The sequence below is a fragment of the Cataglyphis hispanica genome, chromosome 22, assembly GCF_021464435.1.
Source record: "Cataglyphis hispanica isolate Lineage 1 chromosome 22, ULB_Chis1_1.0, whole genome shotgun sequence".
NCBI classification, from domain to species: domain Eukaryota; kingdom Metazoa; phylum Arthropoda; class Insecta; order Hymenoptera; family Formicidae; genus Cataglyphis; species Cataglyphis hispanica.
Window position 1 is genome coordinate 2,678,822 of NC_065975.1, and position 24,590 is coordinate 2,703,411.

General features: G+C 33.0%; 1 protein-coding gene across 4 annotated transcripts; it reads left to right on the forward strand.

Moving 5' to 3' along the window:
* The first annotated feature begins 945 nt into the window (after positions 1 to 945).
* On the forward strand, positions 946 to 23,990 carry LOC126857662 (caskin-1). Of its 4 annotated transcripts, none has more exons than XM_050607309.1 (7): positions 946 to 1,366; positions 15,326 to 15,604; positions 16,713 to 17,036; positions 17,118 to 17,455; positions 17,588 to 17,980; positions 18,205 to 18,669; positions 18,758 to 23,990. In XM_050607309.1, the coding sequence occupies exons 2-7, from the start codon at positions 15,334 to 15,336 to the stop codon at positions 19,007 to 19,009; spliced, it is 2,043 nt and encodes a 680-aa protein (XP_050463266.1). In that variant the 5' UTR covers positions 946 to 1,366; positions 15,326 to 15,333; the 3' UTR covers positions 19,010 to 23,990. The 4 variants fall into 4 exon arrangements, with proteins under 4 accessions (XP_050463266.1, XP_050463265.1, XP_050463263.1 ...); XM_050607308.1 differs by lacking the exon at positions 946 to 1,366 and adding an exon at positions 4,880 to 5,319; XM_050607306.1 differs by lacking the exon at positions 946 to 1,366 and adding an exon at positions 12,497 to 12,854.
* Positions 23,991 to 24,590: the final 600 nt, after the last annotated feature.

The window sequence follows — 24,590 nt, forward strand, 5'->3', positions numbered from 1 at the left end:
TATCTACGTTTCATATGTCGTGAGAATAACATTGACAGTTCCCAAAGCAATATATTAATTATAAAATATGGTGTATATTAAGTGAGACTTAGTGCAATACAACAGTTATAATCCTTCCAGGTTACTGTATGTATGCTGATATTGTATACTTGGAAAAAAATGAATGCTTTTGCTAGAAATTATAATACAATTAATGTATATGTGCGATGTTTGTGATATGTTTTTCTACAAGAATTTAAATTTGTATTCGAAATTTTTCATGCTTACGCAATACTGATAAGATAAGACACGAATAATTTAATTTATAGTAAATTTCAGAATTTAGTGTGCTCTTTTTAATGTGTCAAAAAAAAATGAATTATAAATCTATTAATTTATTTTCGATAATACAAAATGGTTTGTTTTATGAAAAAGATTCGCGTTTTATGTGTAACTATCATCTTTCGTTTTGTTTTTTTATGTGTTTTTTTTTCTTCCCATTTTCCTTGCATGCGAGGAAATGCGTCTATTGATATTACTAGTTTTTATGGTGAATAAAGTATCATTCGTATAATCGTATACATTTTTTGTTAGAATTATTCTAAAATAAATATAATTGTAGTGTGAAAAAAATATTGATTATTCAGCACATAAGATACCACTCATGTTTAATCCGTCAAAATCTATGTTTAAAATGAATATTTACTGTCAAAATTATTTTCGTTCTTTTAATTTAATTAATTTTAATCAAATGCGAAATATCGGAGATGTTTTGAAAAAATATATATATTTAAAATAAAATTAATTACTTAATAATTTAATTAAAAAAAAAAATGCGCAACATCTCGCGTTCACTCGCAGTTAAAGAAGGGGTCGCGAGAGACATGTGTCGGTACTGTCAGCACGCACACAAAGGAGGAAGAGAGGGAGCCGCTCTTGCGAGGCGCGGGCGTGGGCGCCTCGCCTCCTTTCGTATGCCCCTCTCTGTCGCTCCCGCTGTCAGCCCGGCTGCGAGTAATTTTCGTCGTTCGAATCGTCATCAAGTGGCTTTTCTCCGGTATGTATGAGCGAAAATAGCCCCGCCGTCTCTCTCGACGACGATCTCCGCGTGTCACGTATCGACGCTCTCATCGCGGCGATTAGTGTGCGAGGTAGTCTTTGAATGAATGGACGAGCGGTAGTGAACGTGCACGACGTCGACAAAAGGGAAGACTACAATCACGACGACGGCGACGGGAAGCGGAAGACGGAAGAACGGCACGACGAGAATCGCTCGGGGCTACCATCAGGAGTATGGATCCCACACCCCCGTGAATCGCGTTGTCGATCGAGCTCATCATTCGGCGGGAGATCGTGATACTCGGGAAGCGAGAACCTGCAAGCACCGGTGAGTCGAAAGATCTAGTCGGGAAAGAACTGCACGCGGGGGCGGCGCAGGGTTGATAGAGGGTAGAGGGTAGAGGATAGAAGAGGTGCACGTAGGCAAGAGGGCAAATGAATGTAGTAGAGGAGGGTTAAGATCGCTAGAGAGGGAGAGATCGAAAGGCCTATGGTCTGTCGTCATGGTGATTCCGCACAGCATCGCCCTATCGCGTGGACCCCTTATCCCTCGACCCTCGTTCTTTTGTCCCTTCGTCGAAGCATTAGAAGAGCTGGCTGGCTTGCTCGGTGGATAGAGCAGTCACCTGGCGATCGGTAGAAATCGGTAAGAGGGGAGGGCGGTTTATTTATTTTTTTTTTTTTAATTTAAATCGGATTTATAATATATGTGTATAAATCCCGCTATATGATAAAAAAATTTTTGAAAACGTCATTCGTTGATAAATATTCTATAAAAATTCAAAGAGAGCAGTTTTTAAATATTTTTTGAATTTTATAAAATATAAGATGTCAGAGATATTTTATTGCGATTTTTATTATGATTAATTACTGAAAGAAACGTATTATCGCTTATACTGATCATGCGATTAATTTTTTTTCATACTACCATGGATTAAATCATATTACACTCATAAAAAGTACTATCTCTATAGAAATAGGATTAAATATTTCTCAAGTAGATTCGAGCGATCTAACTTTCGATTAATTTTCGACTAATAACAATTCTTCCGTTTTTTTATTTTTATTTTTTATTTTTTATTTTTTTTTTAGCTTTATAATGATATTTTTTTATGAAACTATTCACAAAGCATTTATTTCTTTCTAACATCAAAGTGCTTGTGTGTGTGTGAGCACACTCGACACAGTTACTATTCATTTCAGGTACTTGGAAACATCTTATTTAAAGATTTGATATTAACATTTGTAAAGACAATGGAACGCCGAGTGAAATAACAGTTCTCGTGAATAAGTCAATTTTTGTAAAGGTAAAGCATATAATATCACTTATATACGGAAACGTATACGTAAATATATCTCTCACTCATATATATCTATAGATATTCAGGAATATATCTGTATAAGTATATGAATATATCACTTTAATATTGATTTTTGGAGCCATGAATATATATTAAACTTTTAATACATGACTCCATCTTTGTCTACGTCATGAATTTTGAGATACTTTTGATATTATCTGTCAGTTACAGACGTACGATGTAGAAATGTAGACAGTTTGATGCATGTGCAACTGTACAAGGCCCCGTTTTCAGGGGTCCCGCACGGGGTCCCTCGATATGTCAAGAATAAGCATTAGTTATATAGGACTCTCCGCAACGGGACCAGCTGGTATATTCAATAGCACGTGGCTTACCGATATCAAGGGTTGATAAACTGCGTAAAATACACGGGCTTCGCTGAGCTAAAAATGTAAAGGCAATTCGATTTTTGTCAAGGTTTCTCGAGGAGATCGCTGAAATGCGTGATAACTCGTTAGATTATCTAATTAGAAGTATATATAGTTCCCGATATGGATGCGCTCGCTTTATCGATGCTAAATATATGTCCCCGATTTTCTGAAATGAGAGTAAAGATTCTTGAATGCAATCTATCATTAATGTAAAAAAAGTTTTCTTGAATATTAATAGGTATATATACATATATATATTTTTTTATATTTTTATTTATTTATTTATTTGTTAATATAGAAATAATAAATATATTCATGAATATATAATAGGTATAATATAATAATATATATTATTTATAATATATATATATATATATATATATATATATATATATATATATATATATGAGTGAAAAATATATTTACTTATTTAAGCGATATTTTATGCTGTTTTTATATTTGCAAAAATACATTATTACGTGCTACGTCTTTATTTATATTTTCAAATTATTTGAATTATGTTTTATATATATATATATATATATATATATATATATATATATGTGTTCATTATTAACTCTATTAGCAATTATTAAATATTATTTTCACATTATTTCCTGTCATATTTCTCTTTCTAACATTTTTTAAAACAAATTTGAATAAGATGACACGCATAATTGCTGGCGACTATATCTCGTATATGTGAACATCATTGATTAATATCTATAACACCGCGGTTTATATATCTAAGGTTAACGTCGCTAGATAATCAACAGTAATTAGTTCTACTGTGGCTTCACATCGTATTGTGTACAGACTAATTCAGCGGAGCCCGGCAATTTAAAGCTCCTTAATTAATAAATTACTCGTAATATCTCGCGCGATGCTTTCCATTCAGAAAGAATCGACGTGAGGATGCTTCACATCGATTATTTTTAATAGAAAAGATATTTTTAATAGAAAAAAAACCGAGACAGAAATAAAATAATTTATATCTCATATATATATATATATATATATATATATATATATATATATATATATATATATATATATAATAATTTTGCATATCTTAGAAATTCTTAGATATTGAGTCTTCCGTAAATTTGCAAAGAATATTTTTGCAAAGAATTTTTTTATAATGAAAGACATTTACACATTTAAAAAATAATCGCTGGTTTTTATTCATCAAGAGGGCATAAATTATGTAATAATGCTTTCGTTAAACTCTGTAAGTTATTGGCGGGAAAAAAATCAAAATAGAAACGATAATCGTGGATTAATTTTCCATTCTTTCTTGGACGCTGCGCGTAAAGATTAGATGTACCATACATTGTTCTTTGCACCACTGTGCCAGCTATCTAATCTTCTCATATTTGCTCGCGTTATCTCTGTCAAACCAATCGCCAGGTAGAATCTGAATAATATAATATTGATGCAACGCGAGCCATATGCTTTATTTTATATGGGCTATTTTTTCGTGTATAATAAGATTTTTTCTAATATATTTAATAATATTATTTTATATAATATTTTATTATCATATTTTATTATTTAAAAATTATAAAAAAATATGTATAATAAAATTATATAATATAATTATTTTTATATGTTGAAATGAAACTATCAGAATCTTCTGTGCAAGCGAATGCGCGCATATTTAAAATATCTATCGGATTTTTTAATGGATATTGATATAACTATTTTGCATATAAATTATATAAATTAACGATTACATAATACATGACATTTTAATTGCTTATTATTATTTGAAAGCGATTCAATCATGCGAACAGATTATTCCGCAAGCGTCACTGCGCAGACGCGCGAACGAGAGAGAAAGACGTCCCAGATACATATCTCTCTCTCTCTCTTTTTTTTAATCCAGTCTGCTATCAAAAATGAGTATCTATTTTCATCGTATCTACGGTATATTCTTACTATATACGCGTATTCTCAGAGCTGTCTTTTCTCTTCTTTACATTACACGAAGTTATAGGGAAAGTTCGCGTGTATAGAGTCGAGAGGATGACGGGGTGATTATTGACAGCTCGCGCTCCCTGGTGACGGCTTCGAGCGTTAATCGGCTCACCGTGTGAAAAGCCGCCGCAGTGTCGCGTGTCTGTTCGGCGGTCGCGTCTTCCCGAAGCAAGTTGTCCGATTACGCGAAACGCGTTCGTCGGTAGTCCACCGCCGGAATCTGCGCGGCGGATTTTCCGCATCGTCCATCACATCGGATCCGGTTCGTACGGCTGCGCGAGTGGATCTTGTCAAGCGCGCGAACGCCGTCGACGGAATCTACGATTCCGATCGAGGAGCGGTACTCGCGCGAGCAATGGCGCGATCGCCACGCGCCGCGGAATCGACGACGTGCGCACCACGTAGATGATACATCGGTGCCCGTTGTTCCTCCTCGTGGCATGGTGGTGTTTACGACGCGTGTGACGATCTATTGGCCACCACGACGTTGCTACGACGGTGTGACAAGCAGCTCGACGAAGCCGCACGGACGCGAGCCGCGTCGTGAGCCGCCATGAGACGCATCAGCGGTAAGCCGTCGTCACGAGCTTTTACTCGCCGCGAATATATATGTATGTGTGTGTGTGTGTGCGGTTGTGTGTGTATGTGTGTGCTGTCACGCTCTCGAATCCTTTTCTTGCTCCTTCGCCTCGCGAATCGGGAGAGAATCGCGTCCTCGTAACTCGCTGACGTCGAGACAACGGTCGCTTTTGCGCTTATCAATGCGCCTCCGTTTACGTTACTCTGTGTACAGGATATATTGACTTCGTGTATGTGCACACACGCACACACATACTTATGTTCCTGCAATCCCGCCGCGAGGCAAGATGCATTCTTATTTCAGTAATTGGTTCCGCGTATAGTCGATGTCAATCGGTCGGGACATTCTTTTGTTCGGCAAATAATTTGCAGCACGAGTTTATTTTTTTTTTACTTCCTGTATGTATGTACATACACATCGAAGATGGCAACTATCGAAACATTGAGTGGAATATTTGAATATTTTATGTATATTTTAATAATTATTTTTATTGCCTTTCCCATATCTACGAAGATAAATTTGCGTCATGTAGATCATTTTATTATTGAGCAAAAAAAATGTGTCCGAATCGAATGATAAATTTGAGTTTTTCTATCGTACTTGACGTTGCTTGGTACTTTGGCCTTTGTTTCTCGAACGTCTGTACGATTATTCAAACTCTATCATTATTGTAATCGTACACTCGACATTTACCACGTGATTTTTATTGAGATTGCGTGTCGATGAGCTATCTTTATTTAAAGAAAAAAGCATAAGATTTTTTTTACTTCAGTTACTTTTTTTAAAACTTTTTAGACAGATCGAAGCGAAAAGGATAAAATCTTCTATCTATAACGAAAGACTAATAAAAGAGAAAGAGAGAGAAAAATTTTTATTTTTTCTTTTCTTTTTATTTAGGCTTCTTTATTAAAGTATTCTGTAGAAGCCGTTCTTTTGTTTATTCTTTTTATCCATTTTTCTTATATTTATAATTTATCTTGATAGTCTTGAATCTCTATTTTTTAATAGCAATATTTTTCTTATATTGTTTGAATCTTATCTAGAACGTGCGGTATAAGAAAAATTTACCACGAATAGCAACCTTAAGAATTAATTCTGCAGCAAGAATATCGTTGTGCAGAAGCCATTTAATCCTCTTTATAAGTGACAATGGGAAACTGACTGATGTGGTAGAGCCGAATCAAATCAGACCCCACTATCGTTTATTTAGCTGTAAAGTTCTTAGTGGTCCTTGTTGACGTCGTAAATTAAAACGGATTTGCAACGTCGTAAACCTGCTTTGTAAATAATGAATGACGTCATTTGCCTCATATATTGCTAGACGGGAAAAAAGATAAATAACATTGTTAGAGAAAGAGAGAGAGAGAGAGAGAGTGTGTGTGCGTGTTTTGCAAGAAAATTAAAAATTATAGATTGCATGTATTTTACTGTGTTTAGGTAAATTGTCAAAACAACCGATATTAATAATATTCGTGTAAATAGAGATTCTTATACAGGGTGGGTCCGGCCAGACTTTAAAATTTTATAAGAAATTTAATTTTGAAAAATTCTCCTATAAACATGAATCGGAAAATGCTTCCTTAAAAAATTAGCGTCCAAAAATCTCTGAAATCACGGCTAATTTATATATTTTTACAAATATCAGGGAAAGTATGCATTTCAGAGGTGATTTCAGAGGTTTTTGAACACTAATTTTTTAAGGAAGCATTTTTCAATCCATATTTATCGGAAACTTTTTGTTCGTGATTAAAAATATAAAATCTCAAAATTTGGCCGAATCGTTTGAACCCACCCTGTAAAGTTACTCAAAGATTTGATAAAATTTAATTTTTTGGTAACGGGGAAAAAAGCATGTAAAATGACATTTCTATAACATGTATATTATCAATATAAATTAACATGAATATAAATCAAATCATTTTAAACATGTTATATTTTTCCTCTTTACTTTATACAGATTTAAAATGCGATCAGTTTGCACTTTCAAAAACATGCACACATGTTTTTAATACGCTGTTTTATGATTGTTTAATTAATTTGATACACAGAAAATTTTAAATAGATTTTATTCAAATTTAGTTATATATAATTACAAGCTAGATTCGCCTAGCTTCTTTATATGTACTTGACCAATCTATGCGGCGCAAAATCAGCGGTTTCGAGAAATACGAGTGCACTTGGATTGTACATATCTACTGCGGAATTGGGTAAAATCACTGATGAACTCGGCAGGTTTACAACTCACGTTCGTCGGAACGTAGAAAAAAAACTGTCGTTCTCCAACATCGACCCTTCAGTCATTATTCTATTCGCAGAAAGTATCAATGTGCCACTTTTTCGTATTTTCTTTTATCAATTTTTTTTTTCTAAAAATCCGAATAAAAAAAGAAAATATATTTTTTCAAGAAAAAATTTTTATATATTTTCTATTCTTCTCATTAGTTAGTCTACCCTAAAAAGAATGACATTATATGAAAAAAATATATAAAGATTATAAAAATTTGTCATGAATTTCATACAGTCTTCTGTTAATTATAACGTTTATTTATATCCAACAATTTTCAGAAAATCGATAGAGTTATTCTCTCCATAATATATAACAATTACATTATAATACTTCTTATAGATGCGAGAAATTTTTTTTTTATAATGCAAATACGTTTACATAATATATAAATCGATTATATAATATCGAAATATCGATATACATCGCAGATAATCGAAATATATGTCGATTTCTCTGCAGACGTTACGTTATTTCTTTTTTCAGTATCAACATCTGGTACTTGTGATAAAAATTACACGCATGCTGTTCCTGTCGAGGACGTACGACCCGTTATCTATAAGAATTCTTTCCCGGTTCTCTCACTCTCTTTTTCTCTCTCTTTCTCTTTTTCCTCTCTTTCTTTCTTTCAAGGATCGCATTCGATCCGTATTCATCGTATCAGACATACGCGGCCGGATAAAATAGGGAGGGATTGAAAAGCAAAAAAGAGATCAGAACTGTAGGTAGATATAGGTGCACCTATATCTAACCTCGTCTACCCACGCTTACGAAAGTTCTCCGAAACTCGAAACGAATCAATTTGATGAAAGTTTTTGTTCTGTAACTCGTCAAATATTCCGATATATTTAATTTGCGCTCGTAAATGAGGAATAAAAACGAGTTCGTACCCTACGATGAAAAAATATTTAGGAATATATTATAAATGGAACGTTTTATTTTTTGAAATTACATTTTTCACTGCAAAAAAAAGAGAATATGTTTTTTTACATTAAATCTCTTTTTTTTATTTATACAGTTATTCATTATTTCAATTGTGTGATTGATTTTTTTTTCTTTTTTTAGCGAAAAATTTCTTGAATGATAAATTCTCTCATTAAACTCGCTCACATATTTTATTTGTAAACTGCAAAAACTTTCTACATCGAAAGTCCTTATTACGTTCTCTCCGCTTTAAGTTTATCGTCGTACGATCGTAGCATATGTTTGGAATTCTTGAAACTGCGAATTTCACATTTACTTCATACTACAATGTGTATATGACCTCGATTTGCTAACTTCTCATGGGCGGAACCTTGAGATGCATTAATCTGTTGTTTAGTCCATAGTACGAAATTAATTAAAGACAACATAAAAGAAGTCATTACGAGGGGATGTGTTTCTATTTCTTTTGCGCATTTTTAATACATACGCAATTCGATTTAGAAATTACACCAACACGCCCAATCTGACACTTTCGCATTGTGAATAAATTTTTTTATTATCGTTAATATATGTTTGTTAAATTTAGAGAATTGTATTATTTAGAGAATTATTGTATAATTTAGATAATTATTTATGACATTACATATTTTACTAATATTCAAAACAGATAAACATATATAATTAACGATTATTCTCCCACATCTATATCTATTTTATGAAACTTCGTGACGTGAATGAAATAGGAGATACGTGTAGTTTACACTTCTATAAAGTTAACAATTTATTATACTACTTTTATTATAAAGTTAAAATTTTATTCTTGTTCTACTTTTACAGTTCGAAAAACATCGTTGAGTTCCTAACTATTAAATATGATAATAAATTATAATTTAATATAACTGTATTATTTTTTATTGAACTATGAAGAACCAAGTTCTTTCATACTATGACGCTTTTATTTTTATTGGAAATTATGTTGACGTACGCTTGAAAGAAAAATTTCTTCGAGAACTATGTCACAAGTTGATCGTAGCCACGGAGTTATTCAAAAATAAAAATGTTATAGTTTATTTTACACGATAACATGTACTTGAAAATGTATTGGAATCTTTTAATCAAGGGAAATTACATAGTATATGGTAATATATTATTATTGCTTTGTTTTTTTTTCTTTTTCCTTTTTTTATTAAGGTAACGATATTCTCGTTGACATACTTTTCCGGTGACCGCAGCAAGAATGTTATCGGTAATGCTCCTATTCGCAATTATTTGCTGCATCGCTTAATTATCGATCTGTGTTTTACTTAGCGTTATTTTTTGTCACCAACGTATCAAATTATATGATATAATCTCATATTTTTAATATCCTATTTTTAATACCTGCGTGTATTCAACACGTTTGCTTTCCGTATTCTTAATATTTTCCACGCCACTCCTCCATATTTCATATTTGCGACGTGATGATATGTAAAGTAGATAATGAAAGACAAAGTACATCATACATATCTACAGTACATGATCTCAATGCAATGATATTTTCATTTTGCGCAAATATCATTTGAACAAGAAAAAATGGGGAGACTGTTTAATTTTAATCGAAAATATATTATTTTATATTATTTTTCACGTGATTTTTTTTAATTGTGCCATAAATAAAAAATTATAAAGAGATCTCATTCCAATTCTCGTGTTACGGATATTAAAGACACCTCTCGTAGTAACTTGTTTTTCGACAGTAGTTCTTTTCGTGCTATCTCTTTCTTTCTCGAAACAGCGATACAAGAAATGATAAAATAAAAGATAAAAAATATTAATAATACAAAACGATCAAATTATCGATCATAATTGCAGAGCAAGGCAACTTGTTCCTGCTCGTCCTTGACGAGGATCCACTTAAGCGATCGTCCACCTCGATGCATTATGCAGATTACACGGGCCGGTCGTAGATTGCGGCGTATATTTTTTTCTTTTTTCTTTTTTTTATTTTCTTTTCTTGTTCGCTCTTAGAGATGTCCAGCATCCTTAAAGCTGCGTCCACAATGACAATTGTTTCATCCCAATCGCTGATATACTATGATAGTTATCTACGAATTTCGTAGTACTTTAATAATTTATAATGTAGTCATTTATATTAATGTTTGATTTTTTTTAATAATGATGCTTAAATTTACATTAATAAGTATAATATATTATCGGATTAATCTTACACGCGTATTGTAATTTTTTTTCATTTTTTATTATATAATTTTATTATATTTTGTTGTAATACTCAATTAAACTAGAGTATATATGTATTTAAGTAAGTCGAAAAAAATGCTTGAAATCTGATCTTTGCATCTAATAAGTACACATACAAAAATGCAATATGTAATACGCACAACTCAAGATTACATAATATTAGTTTGCTAAACTTTTTATAAAATTATAACAGAAAAATATAACAAAAATAGATAGTTTAAGATAGATTAATTTTTTTTAATAAAGATATTTTGAAATTTATTTTTAAAAAATCTATTTAAAAACTATTTGTCCTTTTAGCATTTTCTCTATATTAAAGTTTATTTTATAAAGACAATTATTAATCATTAAAATTTATAAAAATATATTATAAAATAATATTTTAGATAATTGTGATAAATTATTATTTTATATACATAGGGTGCCCATGAAATAAATGACAAAAATTTTCAGAAACTTATTCTATTATTCTTATGCGAAAAATATTTTTATTATAATTAATTTTGAAGGATAAATTTTTACGTTATTAAAAATCAAAACTTGCGATTCTTATCTTCACTTCGCATCTTTCCATATCTACATTTCCTCACTCTTAACCGGAACATTCTCTTCGTAATCGGAGTCACGGTATCGCACCAACGCGCGTTCTAGAAAGGAAACATTTAAATCGTATCGACAGCCTTTATTAATGGGAGGGAAAAAAATGCGCTTCGTTTCCTGCTATATCGTGGATCGACTTGTCGTCTCGCGAGTCTTGTCAGCCGGTCACTCGATCAATGAAATCTCTTCCTCTCTCTCTCTCGCCCTCTGCCTTGCGCAGGCAGTAAATTATTAAGTCCTCCTTCTCTTACGAGCCGATCTTCATCGTTCCTTCAATATTTCCATATGTTGCGTCGATTTGCATGCCGCGCTTTTCAAAAGCTACCTACGCGGGTAGCCTTAGCAGGGGCGGCCCACGCCGGGTTCTGAAACCCGTTCACCCACCTTTCGACCTCGCCCATTCGCCACCACCAACGTGTCGTTTCACTGACACCGTATACGCGCTTGCGCTTATCTAAACCGCACTTTCTGACAGTTCCGAATAGGATCTGTCACTGTGCTTCCCTTCTGCGAGATAGTTAGCTATCCGATTCATTGAATACGGTATCGTGCGTTTCCTTAAGTCTTTATAGAACGTATTGATCTGCAAGTGCTCTTGCTGTTCTATCGAAAAAGTGATTAATCCAATCGACTTACGTGTGGTTTATGTGAAATCGTTATTGAATTTTTACTCTCTAAGCAATCGGATATTTTTATTGTGTCTTCTACATATAACGATTAATTTAATAAAGATTAATCCGTTAAGGATGGTGACATAAAAATCTTTACCGAATCTCATTCTTATTAAATCAAATAATAAAAATATATGAGTTTAACGAAATTAAGAGAATGAAGTTATATATTTTGAAGAAAAATTTTTAGCGATACGAAGTATCGCTCATCGAAATTGACATTATTGTAAAGCACGACTTGTCTCGATAATATATATCTGCAACTAATCTCTTCGACGTTACGAATGTGTCTGAAATTACACCCATAAATTCCGTACTTATCACACTGATAAATGCAATCGCGAAGGGTACGTGAACGGTAGCGATGTACTCGATCATGCATTCATCGATAAATAGTGACTAATCGATCAGAAGAATCACGTCTATGTTTGGAAAGGATCGAAACAGGTTGTGATATGGTGTAAATGGCGATCACCGCCGTATCGAGTTGTCTGGGTCCCCCACCCTTGCCACCCGGCAAGCGATTCCTGCAAAAATCCTCGAGAAAATTATCGTCCACTTACAAAAGTTTCCGCGACCCTGCCGTGGAGGCTTGGCTCCCTCATGGAGCTCCGGACGATCCGATGGCGAAGCTGCGCTCGCGCGAGACGACGACAGTCGGAGCGATTGCAGTTAACCAGAGCCTGTTTAGAAGCTGCTCCGAGGGCAACTTACGAGCGCGTGAAACGACAACCGCCTTGCCGAGCAATACGCCCCTGGACAAATGCATCAAGGCAATTTACGGCAGTTGGAAAAATCTCTTGTACCGTAAGTGCGCGGATATCGTGTCGGGATGTAACCACAAACGGGAGGGAATATCGATTAGGAACGAGAAATTTACAATTTTGAGCGAGGAGAAAACTCCGCTTGCTCTCACTTCGATATCTGAAATATCTCTTCAAGAGAGAAAAGGAGAAAGAGACTTGTAGATATTGCGAATATTAAATTAAATTATTATGTTTAATTTTAAAAATGTCGCCAGTAAATAAATTAATAAACAAGTGTTTATACGATCAAACTGGCAATTTATTAAATATAATAAATTGCCAGTTTGGTCGTATAAACGCTTGTTTATTAAATTAAATATTGAATTTAAATTGATTTATATTTCTCTTTAATGAAGATATGTCGTTTTTCGAAATAATAAGGAAGTTATTATTTTTATTTTATTTCTAATAAAAGTATTATATTCCAGTTTTTATAGCGGCTCTGAATAATGAGCCGGAACGATAATTTTTATCAGTCATCGAGCGAATTAACAAATTAGTGTTTTGCTACTCGATATTTATGATTTGAGTTTGATTATGTATTACGCCTCCTTCGGATATCACCGAACGTACAACTTTCACACAGTAAATACATTGTGAGCTGTGCATTCCGCGCTCGCAGAAGCATCGATTGCAGAAGCGATCTGAAAACTAGCACATGTGTATCGCGAAAGAACCCGATTAAGTCTGGATAAATACTCTTTTCAATCGGGAATTTTTTTCCTCTAAAATAAATCTTTACTTTATTATCTGAATAAAATTGCACGATTTACATTTTATTCGCGTATCGTATGTACGTTAAAAAAATTTGAAGTAGAAAGAAATAGAAAAAAATTTAGAAATAGAAATATGTTATAAAATCTTATATCATCTTTCTCTTTTTTTTTCTTATCGCTAATGTTAAATATTTTTTCAACCGCGTCTTCGAACCGCGTGTAAGATAAAACAGTCGGCTGAACAAGTTCGATTGGATGTGCCCTTTTTCTTATTGTTAGAAGAACAAGTATAAGAAGGAAAAAGAAGCTTCACGAAATCAAGATTTTCCATGTTTACGTAACGAATTGACACATCCTTGTATGTGATCTTTCTTCTTTTTTCTTTTATTCTGTTTTTCTTTCTTTTTCTTGTCTTCCTATATATAAGGCCAGTATCTTTTACAAGCTTTTCGTTTCATCTATAGTTGTGGTATGAGAGACTGTTAAGAAAGAGTGATGTTAATCACTTTGTCAAATACTTAATCCTTTTCTTCAGCTCCTATGATATATTCTGTCTGTAACTTTACTAGACGCAACTTGTTTTACATATTGTCCAGATTTGAAAGATTCATCCAAACTCACGGTATGAAATATATGCCCAGAACAAAAATATTTTATTTAGTTACTTGATGAATATGGACACATACAATATTAGAAAAAATACTTGATGTCAATTAAATTCATTATTATTATGTAGTTTTGAAAAATAACTTTTATTGATTTAAACTTTTTAATTACAGGATTAATATTTATTACTTGAATGTTTGTTTCTTGAAGTCGTTGATACATATTAAACTTTTGATTTTACATTTATTTTATACGATTTCGAATTTTTAAAGTATTAAATTTTCTTTCAAATTATAGATGATATGGAATATTTACAAAAAGTGCACTGAATTATTCTGATTATAAATTGCTATATACTACACATAATCAAATATATATACTGACATATTTTATATTTATTTTTGACAGTTAATTATTTAAAGAACGATATTTTAATTTTTATTTACACATACAATATAAATAAACTTATTGTAAATATTGCAATGATTTTGCAACTATTGGATAAACATGCTTTTATTTATTATTTGCTTCAAGATATTTTCTGTGATAACATTTTCACGGTTATTTATAATTTTTTTTTATTTACTAAAAATATAAGAGCTATCACGTAGTATGTATTTATATTGATCATCGTAAAAATAAATGTTTAAAACTAAATATTTTAAAATATTTCTGCATGTTTTACTCAAAGTAATTTACGTAACTAGTTGCAGCAATATTGTTGAATATTGATGGATATACTCATAACATTCTGCTATTTTCTTAGACTTTAATATTTTTATTTATACACTATACAGGATAATTTTTGTTATTAATAATACATTCGTAATAATTCTAAAGAAATACGAAAATTAAAAATGTGTTAAAAAATTAAATAATAATTACTGAAAATAATCATTATAATTGAATTAAAAGTCGTAGTAATTCTGAAAATTCTTTATCAGGGTTTCTCGATGTTACAATTTCAACAAACAGAAAATGTTGCGCGCACGTGTTGTGTAATTATGAGGCATAATTTATAAAACAAATTTCGCAAAAAATTCTGCACACTTCATCATCAATTTTCTTTCATTGTAATCTCAACGAACACGCGTGTGTTATATCGTACATAATCGATTAAAATTTTTTCTTCCCGCTGCATATGTTACAGTTGGCGGTATGAGCCGGCCGTCCAAAGCCGTGACTCAAGCGAAGAAAGTAGCACCACCGGCTGTACCAGACGTGTTTCGACACTCGGGCTCTTCTTTTGGCTCGGCTGGATATGCTAGCAGCGAGGATAGCTGCTTCCTCTCTGGAAGCGGCCCCGGAGGTACGACGGACGATGGTTCCTACGGGATGCCATCTGGAAAAAGTCCGGGACCTATTTTTACCCATCCTGGCTTCGCCTTTCCGCCGGTGATCGGCAAATATGCCCACGCCGAAGATCAAGGTGCGAGTTATACGATGAGATGAACGTACATTGTACATGAGAATCGTGAGATATTAGGCTTAATCTTTATTGCGGAAAATACAAAAAAAAGTCAAGTAGCAACGTTAAATATTACATCATATCATCATTAATTATATCACACACACACACACACACACACACACACACACACACACACACACACACACATATATATATATATATAATTTGGCATTTCGATTAACTAAATTAACTTTTATTTCGATTAATCTGAAAATAATTTTGCCGTAGTGAGTGTAAGAGGATTCTCGACAAAGTAAGGCTGTACAATATATACAATATATTTGAACTACACCATATTCACTCTCGAGAACGTAGCAAAATTTTTTACATATTGAAAATAATGCTTTTATCAATTGTTTTTATCAATTTTTCTTTAGCAAGGAGATATAATTAAATTTTTTTTTATTAATTGATTAAAGTACGTGTTGAACGATTGGTTATCAATGTTCCATACCAGTATTTGCACTGCATGACTTACTGGAGTGTCCTACATTATTGGATTGCACTGACGTCCTTCGAATATGAGTATATATTCATGGCTGATGAAAACCAGTTCAGTTTAAATTTATTATTTGTTATATTTTCATGCTAAAACGTAAGGTTTAGATAGATTCTCTCCTTTCTTCATGCCCCTTCTCATCCATTTTCTATTATTGTTGTATTCGATCTGTCGATCTATTTTTAGTTTACTCAAGAATTGATGTGTTCATTAAAATCGAATCTCTTGACACCAGTTTATTTTAACTTTGTGAGATCATCAGAAGCTTTAATATAAAATATGATTAAATTTATTGTAATTACTTATAATAAATAAAATCTAAAAGTTTAAAGACATGTTAAAAAAGGAAGACTTCTTTTATGTTTCTCAGTTAATTGTTCCTTTTTTTACAACAATATTTTAAAAAATTATAGCCTAATTTTTGAATGTTTGCAGATTGAAAAGAAATCTTAATTAAAAAAGAATGAAAATAAGATTATATAATTAGCGAAGAGAATTATATTAATATGAAAGTAGTATTAAAAATAATATGATTATAATAGATCAATTATTTTTTATATTACTTAGGTATCGATATGACCCAGAGTCCCGGCAGGGACAGTCCTGGTAGTTCTGGATCAGGTTCCGGTTCTAGACATTCTACTGCATCACTGGATTCTGGAAGAGCATCCGGATATCATTTGGGACCCAGGGGACCCGGTGCTCTTGCCTCGTCTCCCAGATGCTCTATCAGTTCTCTCGGAAGTCATCCCGATCGACCAGCGGATCTCGATGTCGTTCACGCTTGGTTAACCGAGCTTCAATTTGAGGAATATTTTCCTTTGTTTGCTTCCGCAGGTTACGATCTTGCTACTATAACACGCATGACACCGGAGGATCTCACGGCTATAGGTGAGTCGAATATTGCAATAGTAAATTTCATATCATATTCATATCACGACACTTGCATCTAATCTCTTTTATATGTTACAGGTATTAAAAAACCCAATCACAGAAAGCGGCTAAAAGCGGAAATAGACAATTTGAATATAGGAGATGGATTGCCGGAACATGTACCCGGATCGTTAGAAGAATGGCTTAGACTTCTTAGGCTCGAGGAATACCTTGGTGCTCTTCATCAGCAGGGCATGCGTTCCGTCGAGGACGTGACAACCCTTACTTGGGAGGACCTCGAAGATATTGGTATCGTACGTCTAGGGCATCAAAAAAAATTATTGCTGGCGATTAAGAGAGTTAAGGATATACGGGCCGGCAAGCGTATACAGCCGCTTGACCTTGCACGTTTACCGCCACATCCTGGACATACGCAGGTAAGCCATATTCTTTTTATCGCTTTCATATTACATTCATCGAGAAGTTGTAATCACTCTTGATTGTTTTAGCATACGTTGCACGATTTTATATAATGAAAGATTATATTACAGCAATTGAATTTATTTTAGGATGTTGTTATTCAACGAGGCGGGCCTGATCTGCCATCGCCCGATGAGGACTGTTCCTCCCCTGTCCTCAGATCTTTTCAAAGAGGTGGAAGCGATACTACTTGCGGTACTACTTGGAGAAGTATGTACGCCGCGCTTCCAGCTGATTATGGTACAGTCGGTCGTACTGGCTCTCGTGGAAAATCTTTGGAAAGCTTAGAGGACGCACCTCTCGGTTATCCTCCGTCACCGGCCCCAGCTTCGCATCCACAACCCCTCGATTGGCGTCCACGAAGTTTCGAGGATGGCGATCTTACACCCACGAATGATGCTTCTGCTGTAGATACCGGTGGCGGAGGCGGCACACTTCCACGACCAAGACATTGTCTCGTTCGCCCGCGGCCTGTAGCTAAGGTATTAATTTGTATAATATATCATCAAAATATGTATGAATATCTGAGTGAGAAAGATTCATTTGTTTAGATTTGCACAGTTTATATATAATACAAGTCACAAGCATACATAAGTTTTCCAATATTTGTATATGTATATATATATATATATATATATATATATATATATATATATATATGTATGTGTTTGTGTGTGTGTGTGTGTGTGCGTATCTGTGATTTCAGGTCACCGCAACGCCAGGACAATACAAATCTTTGCCAAGAGATTTGGATAACAAGTATCAATTAACTTACGGACTAGAGAGTAGTCCTCACCTTCCGAAACGATGTCCTCCGTCGCCTCCGAGACGGCAAAGTTCCAGAGATACAACTAGTTCTTCCATAGTAGGTGTAGGTACAGCGATCGGCGATGTCGTGATAGACTGTAGCGGACCAATACCGACAGCTTCCTGCGAAGATCATCATATTCATCAACATCATCATCAGCATCAGCATCACCATTTACTTCATCATCCACCGCCGCCACCGCCAGCACCCACGCCTGCGCCTTCTACACCGCCGCAACTGAATCGACCGCCTTCCTCCATGTCACGTTCATGGGGTAGCGTCAGTGTAAATGTTAACGAGGAACACGAATTAATCGCTTCTCTCGCGCTACAGCATCGCAATGGATCAGATGCTAGTTTTAAGGTATGTTGAAAAATGTTACGTTTGTAACATTGAATACTTTTTTATCTACATAACATTTGTTATGTATTTTATTTTTATGTTTATACAGTCAAGTTCCAGTACAGAATCGGATTCTTTGCCGTTTGCCAATGAGAATGCCGGCACGATAAAGCAAAGGGCCGGTCGAGCACAAGAATACGTACCGAGTGGATCGAACAGCGGTATCGGCGTACTCAATCATCATTCTAGTGGTGGCGAACCTGCGGACGTTCTGAACGATATTGGAAATATGCTTGCCAATCTCACGGACGAACTTGATGCGATGCTCGAAGAGGAAAAACGCCAGGGCCTCAATTCATAATTGTCACTGCCTTCGTTTTCTAATCGACCAGAGTTGCCATAAGTAAGCTTGGTTTATTGTCATTGATACGCGAGATAAGATTTGTTTAGTGCAGGGTACATGTTCGAATACGAGTAAATGCAATTTACGAGGAGGAATCCATGAATGGATACGAATGGCGTCGAGAGATTTGGATATCTATTATCCTATAAGAATGTTAAAGACGGAATTTACTGACATATATAGACATATTATTCCTTTTTGTTGCATTTTATTTTGAGATGAATAAGAGTGACATTATATTACACTCTAAATTGAATAATAATATTCGGTTTTGTATTATACAGATTAATGCATATGTAAAACATATTTTTGCGTGATTTATACTTTGCTTCGATCATAGTTTCCTTCTTCGTCCCTTATTGGGAGGGAATAGTGCTTTACTTTTATATGGAAACATATCGGAGCAAGTTCCAGTAAGTTTCCAGACGCAGCTGTTCTACGATAATATCGCACAATCTTTGAGTGTCTTCTACTTCTTTTGAAGTAGTGTAGTTTACATTATATTTTTTGTTATTCCTTTTTTTTTTTATAATGGACAATATTAGAAATGAGTGATAATGTAGAACATATCACTCTATTCTATCTGATAAATTTAGCGCGAGTATCTTCAAGAAGTCGATATATGAGATACTGACATGGTAAAAGGGGAGGGGAATAAATTTTTTAAAACGAGTATAGATATATTGAATATATGTAATCATGATTTGTACTACATGTTGCATGTAGTACAAGCATGTTGTGCAAGCTATTTGGTTTTCCAACATGCATCTTCCACATGTAAAACTATTCTTACAATTTATAACGTGTAATACATACAAGAAGTCTGACCCTCTTTTCTAGGAATTTGATTTTCATTAATACACGTACATTCCAGTTGACATTTTTCTATTTCCGTCCTTCGTTAAATCAATATACACATATGGTAGAAGTCGAAATTTTTTACTTATAACTTATTCAGTTATTAAAATAAGACAAATCATATGTTTCATGTTTCATTGTTCAAATGAAATAGCTCCAAATGTCAGAGAGATATATTTATAGAAAGATTGTTACAATGATAAAAAATAATTAACATTCTTGATTTTAATCTAATATAATTTTTGGAAAAAAAAAGATTAGAAGGCATAGACGCGCAACGCTTTTTTTTAACAGGAATTTTATAAGAAATTGCAGATAGAATTTCAAGGCAATATGGTTTAGTACAGAAATATAAATAATGTATGCCAATCAACATTTTGTATTTATTATCCGTATTAATGAATATAGAAATATATTACATAACTTATTAATTATATGATACATTCAGATGTGCAAAAGCACTTGGAAAGTATTCATATGTATCAAATCAAATAAAATTGTAGTTGCGGAGGCACGTTTTCGAGTGTCTTTGCTGTGTTCGAGGATCTGTGTTACTGATATGTTTTCAGATCTGGATATAGTAGTATTTTGCAAGAAATTTTTATAAGATACTTTATAACGCGATATATTGGAGATAAATGTATAACAAACATTTTTTATCTATCTTTGCAATAATAATACAAGCTTCTCATAATACAAGCAGCAGAAATTTAAATTAAGAATTCTTTGAAACACGTAATAGCAATCTTGTTTTGTTTCAAAGTAAATTGATATAAGAAAAAATTTTTTGTGTTATATGATTTTTTATTTAAGAATACTTATATTAATAAGTCTATATCTATATACCGCTTTGGTATGTATTATTAATATTTCCTGCGCGGCAAATTTATATGCAGGGCCGTTCCAAGGATTCGTTGCATTCGAGCGCAAATTGTTGCTGCTATATTGCTATATTGTTATTGATAATTAATCGAAATCGAATATCAATTTATATTAAGAATTTACAGCAGAAATTTCTCAAATATAAAATAATGTGCAAAATTGTAACCGTTTTTTGTATTTATCAAAGTGAACAATGAACGTTAACATTTATTAATATAACAGTTTAGAACAATTATAAAATCTGAACCTTGATAAATATTATACTAATTGAATTTAAATTGATATAAAGCTCTATTTTATATAAAATAGAGCGCATGTTTTTCTTTTAGCAAATTGTATGGTAAGCTTTGATTTTTCTAATTTGCTCGCGATTTCGTGCTCGATCAAAATTATTGTTAAATTTTTCCTAAGATATAGGCAAACGCCAATAATTTTTTATCAATTTAAGTTTTGAGAACGATCTTTCACCTTTAAAGTTACGGCGAATAGTAAAATTAATATTCACAAACTCATGTAAAGATTCCGAAACATTTGTTGCAAATTATTTTTCAAATTTATTTTGGTTATTTTTGTCGCTCGAAATTTTTTCCAATTTTTTATTTTCTTTATTTTGGTTGTACGATTATTTTTAAAGACACATCACCAGCCATCCGGCGGATGCATTACACTCGTTGCATCCCAGCTTGAAACGACCCTGCGTATATGTCTCTATCTCCGCTTTAAACGATTATTTTACATATCAGTTCGAAATGATAATGTAAAATGCATAAGTTACGACAAAATATATAATTATTATATCTCCTTTTCCCTATGTGCGACACATTTTTAACCCTAAAGAGGGTCGCACGTTATTTATAATCTGATCCAATCGCGTTCCACAGATAAAAAACACAGAGCATATATGGAATTTTAAGGTACACTTAAACTTAGAATTAATTGATGAAGAATAAAAGCTGCTGAGTGCAGAATACTAGAGAGAACGAGGAAGAGAGAAAGAAAAAGAAAGAGAATTGTCTTGTTAATTACTGTAGGTAATATAGGTGCGTGCGTGCGTGCGTGCCTGTGATGCGTTTTGTGTATAGAATGCATAACATACTTTATATATACATACGTATATGCGGAGCGTATCTTGAAAAGATCGGATATTTTTTTAATAAATTAATTTCAGCAATTATTTTTTTTCTGAACAAAAATATGGAGAAAAATAAGGGATTATCTTACAATAAATCTTTTATCGTATATAACATATAACACAATTCTTTTAGGACCAGCATACTTGACATTTATTATAGTTAAAAATTCAAAGTGAGATATAGTTAGCAATAGAAACAGAAGGCAGCTAAATAATACAGTAGTAGATTTATTTATGCCATTTATAATAATTATTTAAGATATTCAAATTAAAATTTTATAAAAGTAAATTCTATTTATGAAATTAATTAAAACATATATGTTGATGTATTTGGGTTTCCTTGGTTTTAAATAATAAAATAAATTTGCCATACATATAATAATAAATATTTTTTTATTTATTACATTGCATTGTTTATGTAGGAGTAATTCAGTGGGACTTATCAATATGACTTTATGTACACTATATATATATATTTAAATTTATCTAGATAAAAAATTTAGTTAGAAAATATTTATTTTATTGAAAGAACATTCGATCTTTTTAGGATGTTTGGATATGAATATGTGTATGTGAGCGTGAGTGTGTATGTGTGTACGTATGTATATACATTAAATAAGCAGTGAATTTAGGAGGGCATGTTCCACAATGCCGCGCGCGAGCCTTTGAGCGAGATTAATCTGTTGTTTTTACAGATGAATAAACCATACTCTAATCAGCCGCAATTGACTGACGCGCGATTTAGCGCGAACGAGTTACGCACATTATAGATTTATATTGCCATTTGATACTTACAATATTACAGTAACGCAAATCATTCGGATACGAGTCTTTGATTTTATCGACTTTGTATTGTAAAATCTATAATATTATATAAATATTATTCACATTTAGCAGCTAATTTTTACGTCTTGATTTAGAGTTTAGTTTATGTGTGTGTGGTATTTTATGCCGAATATAAATGTTTGAGTTCTATTTACAACTTACGTCATAGTGATATCTCAATAAAATGAATTATATCATCGTATATAATATATAATAGCAGAGTTGTAGTCTGTTATGCATATAGGAACTATAGTTATTTTAAAAGTGGTGCAAATTGAGTCTTGGAAATTGTTAACAGAGGAGCATATATATACATATAAATATCTTTTTTTTTATTTCCATATTATTAATGTTATATTCAGATAACAATATATGTTTCAGTCATCTTGTTAGTTTCAACATCCAATAGTTGATTTAAATATATAATATTTTGCAGGTCTTTAATGTTACGAGAGCAGTTGTATAACAAAGTATATAACGAGAGTTAATCGCAATTCGCTAAATAAATCCATTTCCTTCATACTTATTGCGTTCCAATTACAAACATTGGTATACACATATATGTACAATGTATTTTATACGATGCCTTTTCACTAACAAAAAGGCATAATATAAACTCTTGCGATTTATTATGTTATTTAAAAACTCATTGTATTAAATCCATCACGTTCACATTGTAATAGAGATAAAGATTTTGCACTTTTGCATTATAACGCGGCAAATTGTTGACGCATTCGAGCGAATGCATTACATCTCTTTATGATAACGTCCTCTTCCACAAAAAGGAATGTGATTTGTTTTAAATAAACCTATTCGCTTCCACATAGACGTAAATTAATAATTCTGCAGTAGAAACGAGTAGAAGAGAAAATGTATGAATAAAACTTTTTTTTTTTACAATATTAATATAATATTTTCCAATGTTTCGGCTAACATGAATTTAGAGTTCGCGTTGGTTTATAGGCAGCTAATTGATTGACAGTTCGTTGAATACGTAACTTTCACACGATGTACATATGTTACACGCATATATACATACAAAGCATATTAATTAGTCATAGTTTTTGTACGCGTCGCTATTAGTGTCTCGCTCATAGCGAGCCCCCAATGCCCGCCTAAATTTCATTGTACAACCCCCTTCTTCCCCTTTCGTGTTGGCTTAAATGCGCGTTAGATATGTTATTTGGTTTATCGATTAAGAGCAAGGGTGATTGATCTTTAAATAAAGCCAATGGACACACTTATTCGTCACTTTTCCATTCTCGCACTCGAATTATTTCTCCTGTTACATTTCCGATACGAAAGATCCGCATTCGAAGAAAAAAAAAAGACAACTTGTCATTTCACACGTGTCACGTGTACGATAAAATCGACGTAGCGTGTTCAATTTCGATACGGAAAATATCTATCCATGTCGATCGTAAAGACACTCTGAGAGGGTCGGAAAGATTTATAAGAGAGCTCTCTTGTTCGCGCGCGCGCGTCCACTTGTTACTTGAATGCACCTCCATTCCCTCTTTCCGCGTCGTTCTTTACCTTCACCGCTCGTCCTCTCTCTCTCTCTCTCTCTCTCTCTCTCTCTCTCTCGCGCGCGCGACCACCCTTTTCTCGTGCGCGCAGCAGGAGTGTCGTACAGTGGTGTCAGATAGATAAAACCTTAAATCCTAGAGATGTGTTTTTCTACAAGATATCCGATATTTCACTATAATATTCAAATAGTTGTACGATAAAAAATTGGGAAATAAAAACATTTCGAGTAGCAATATATGTCGAGAAATATTTTGAATTGTGTATACAATATTTTTCATTTGTGTATAAAAAATGAAAAAAAATTATATAAAT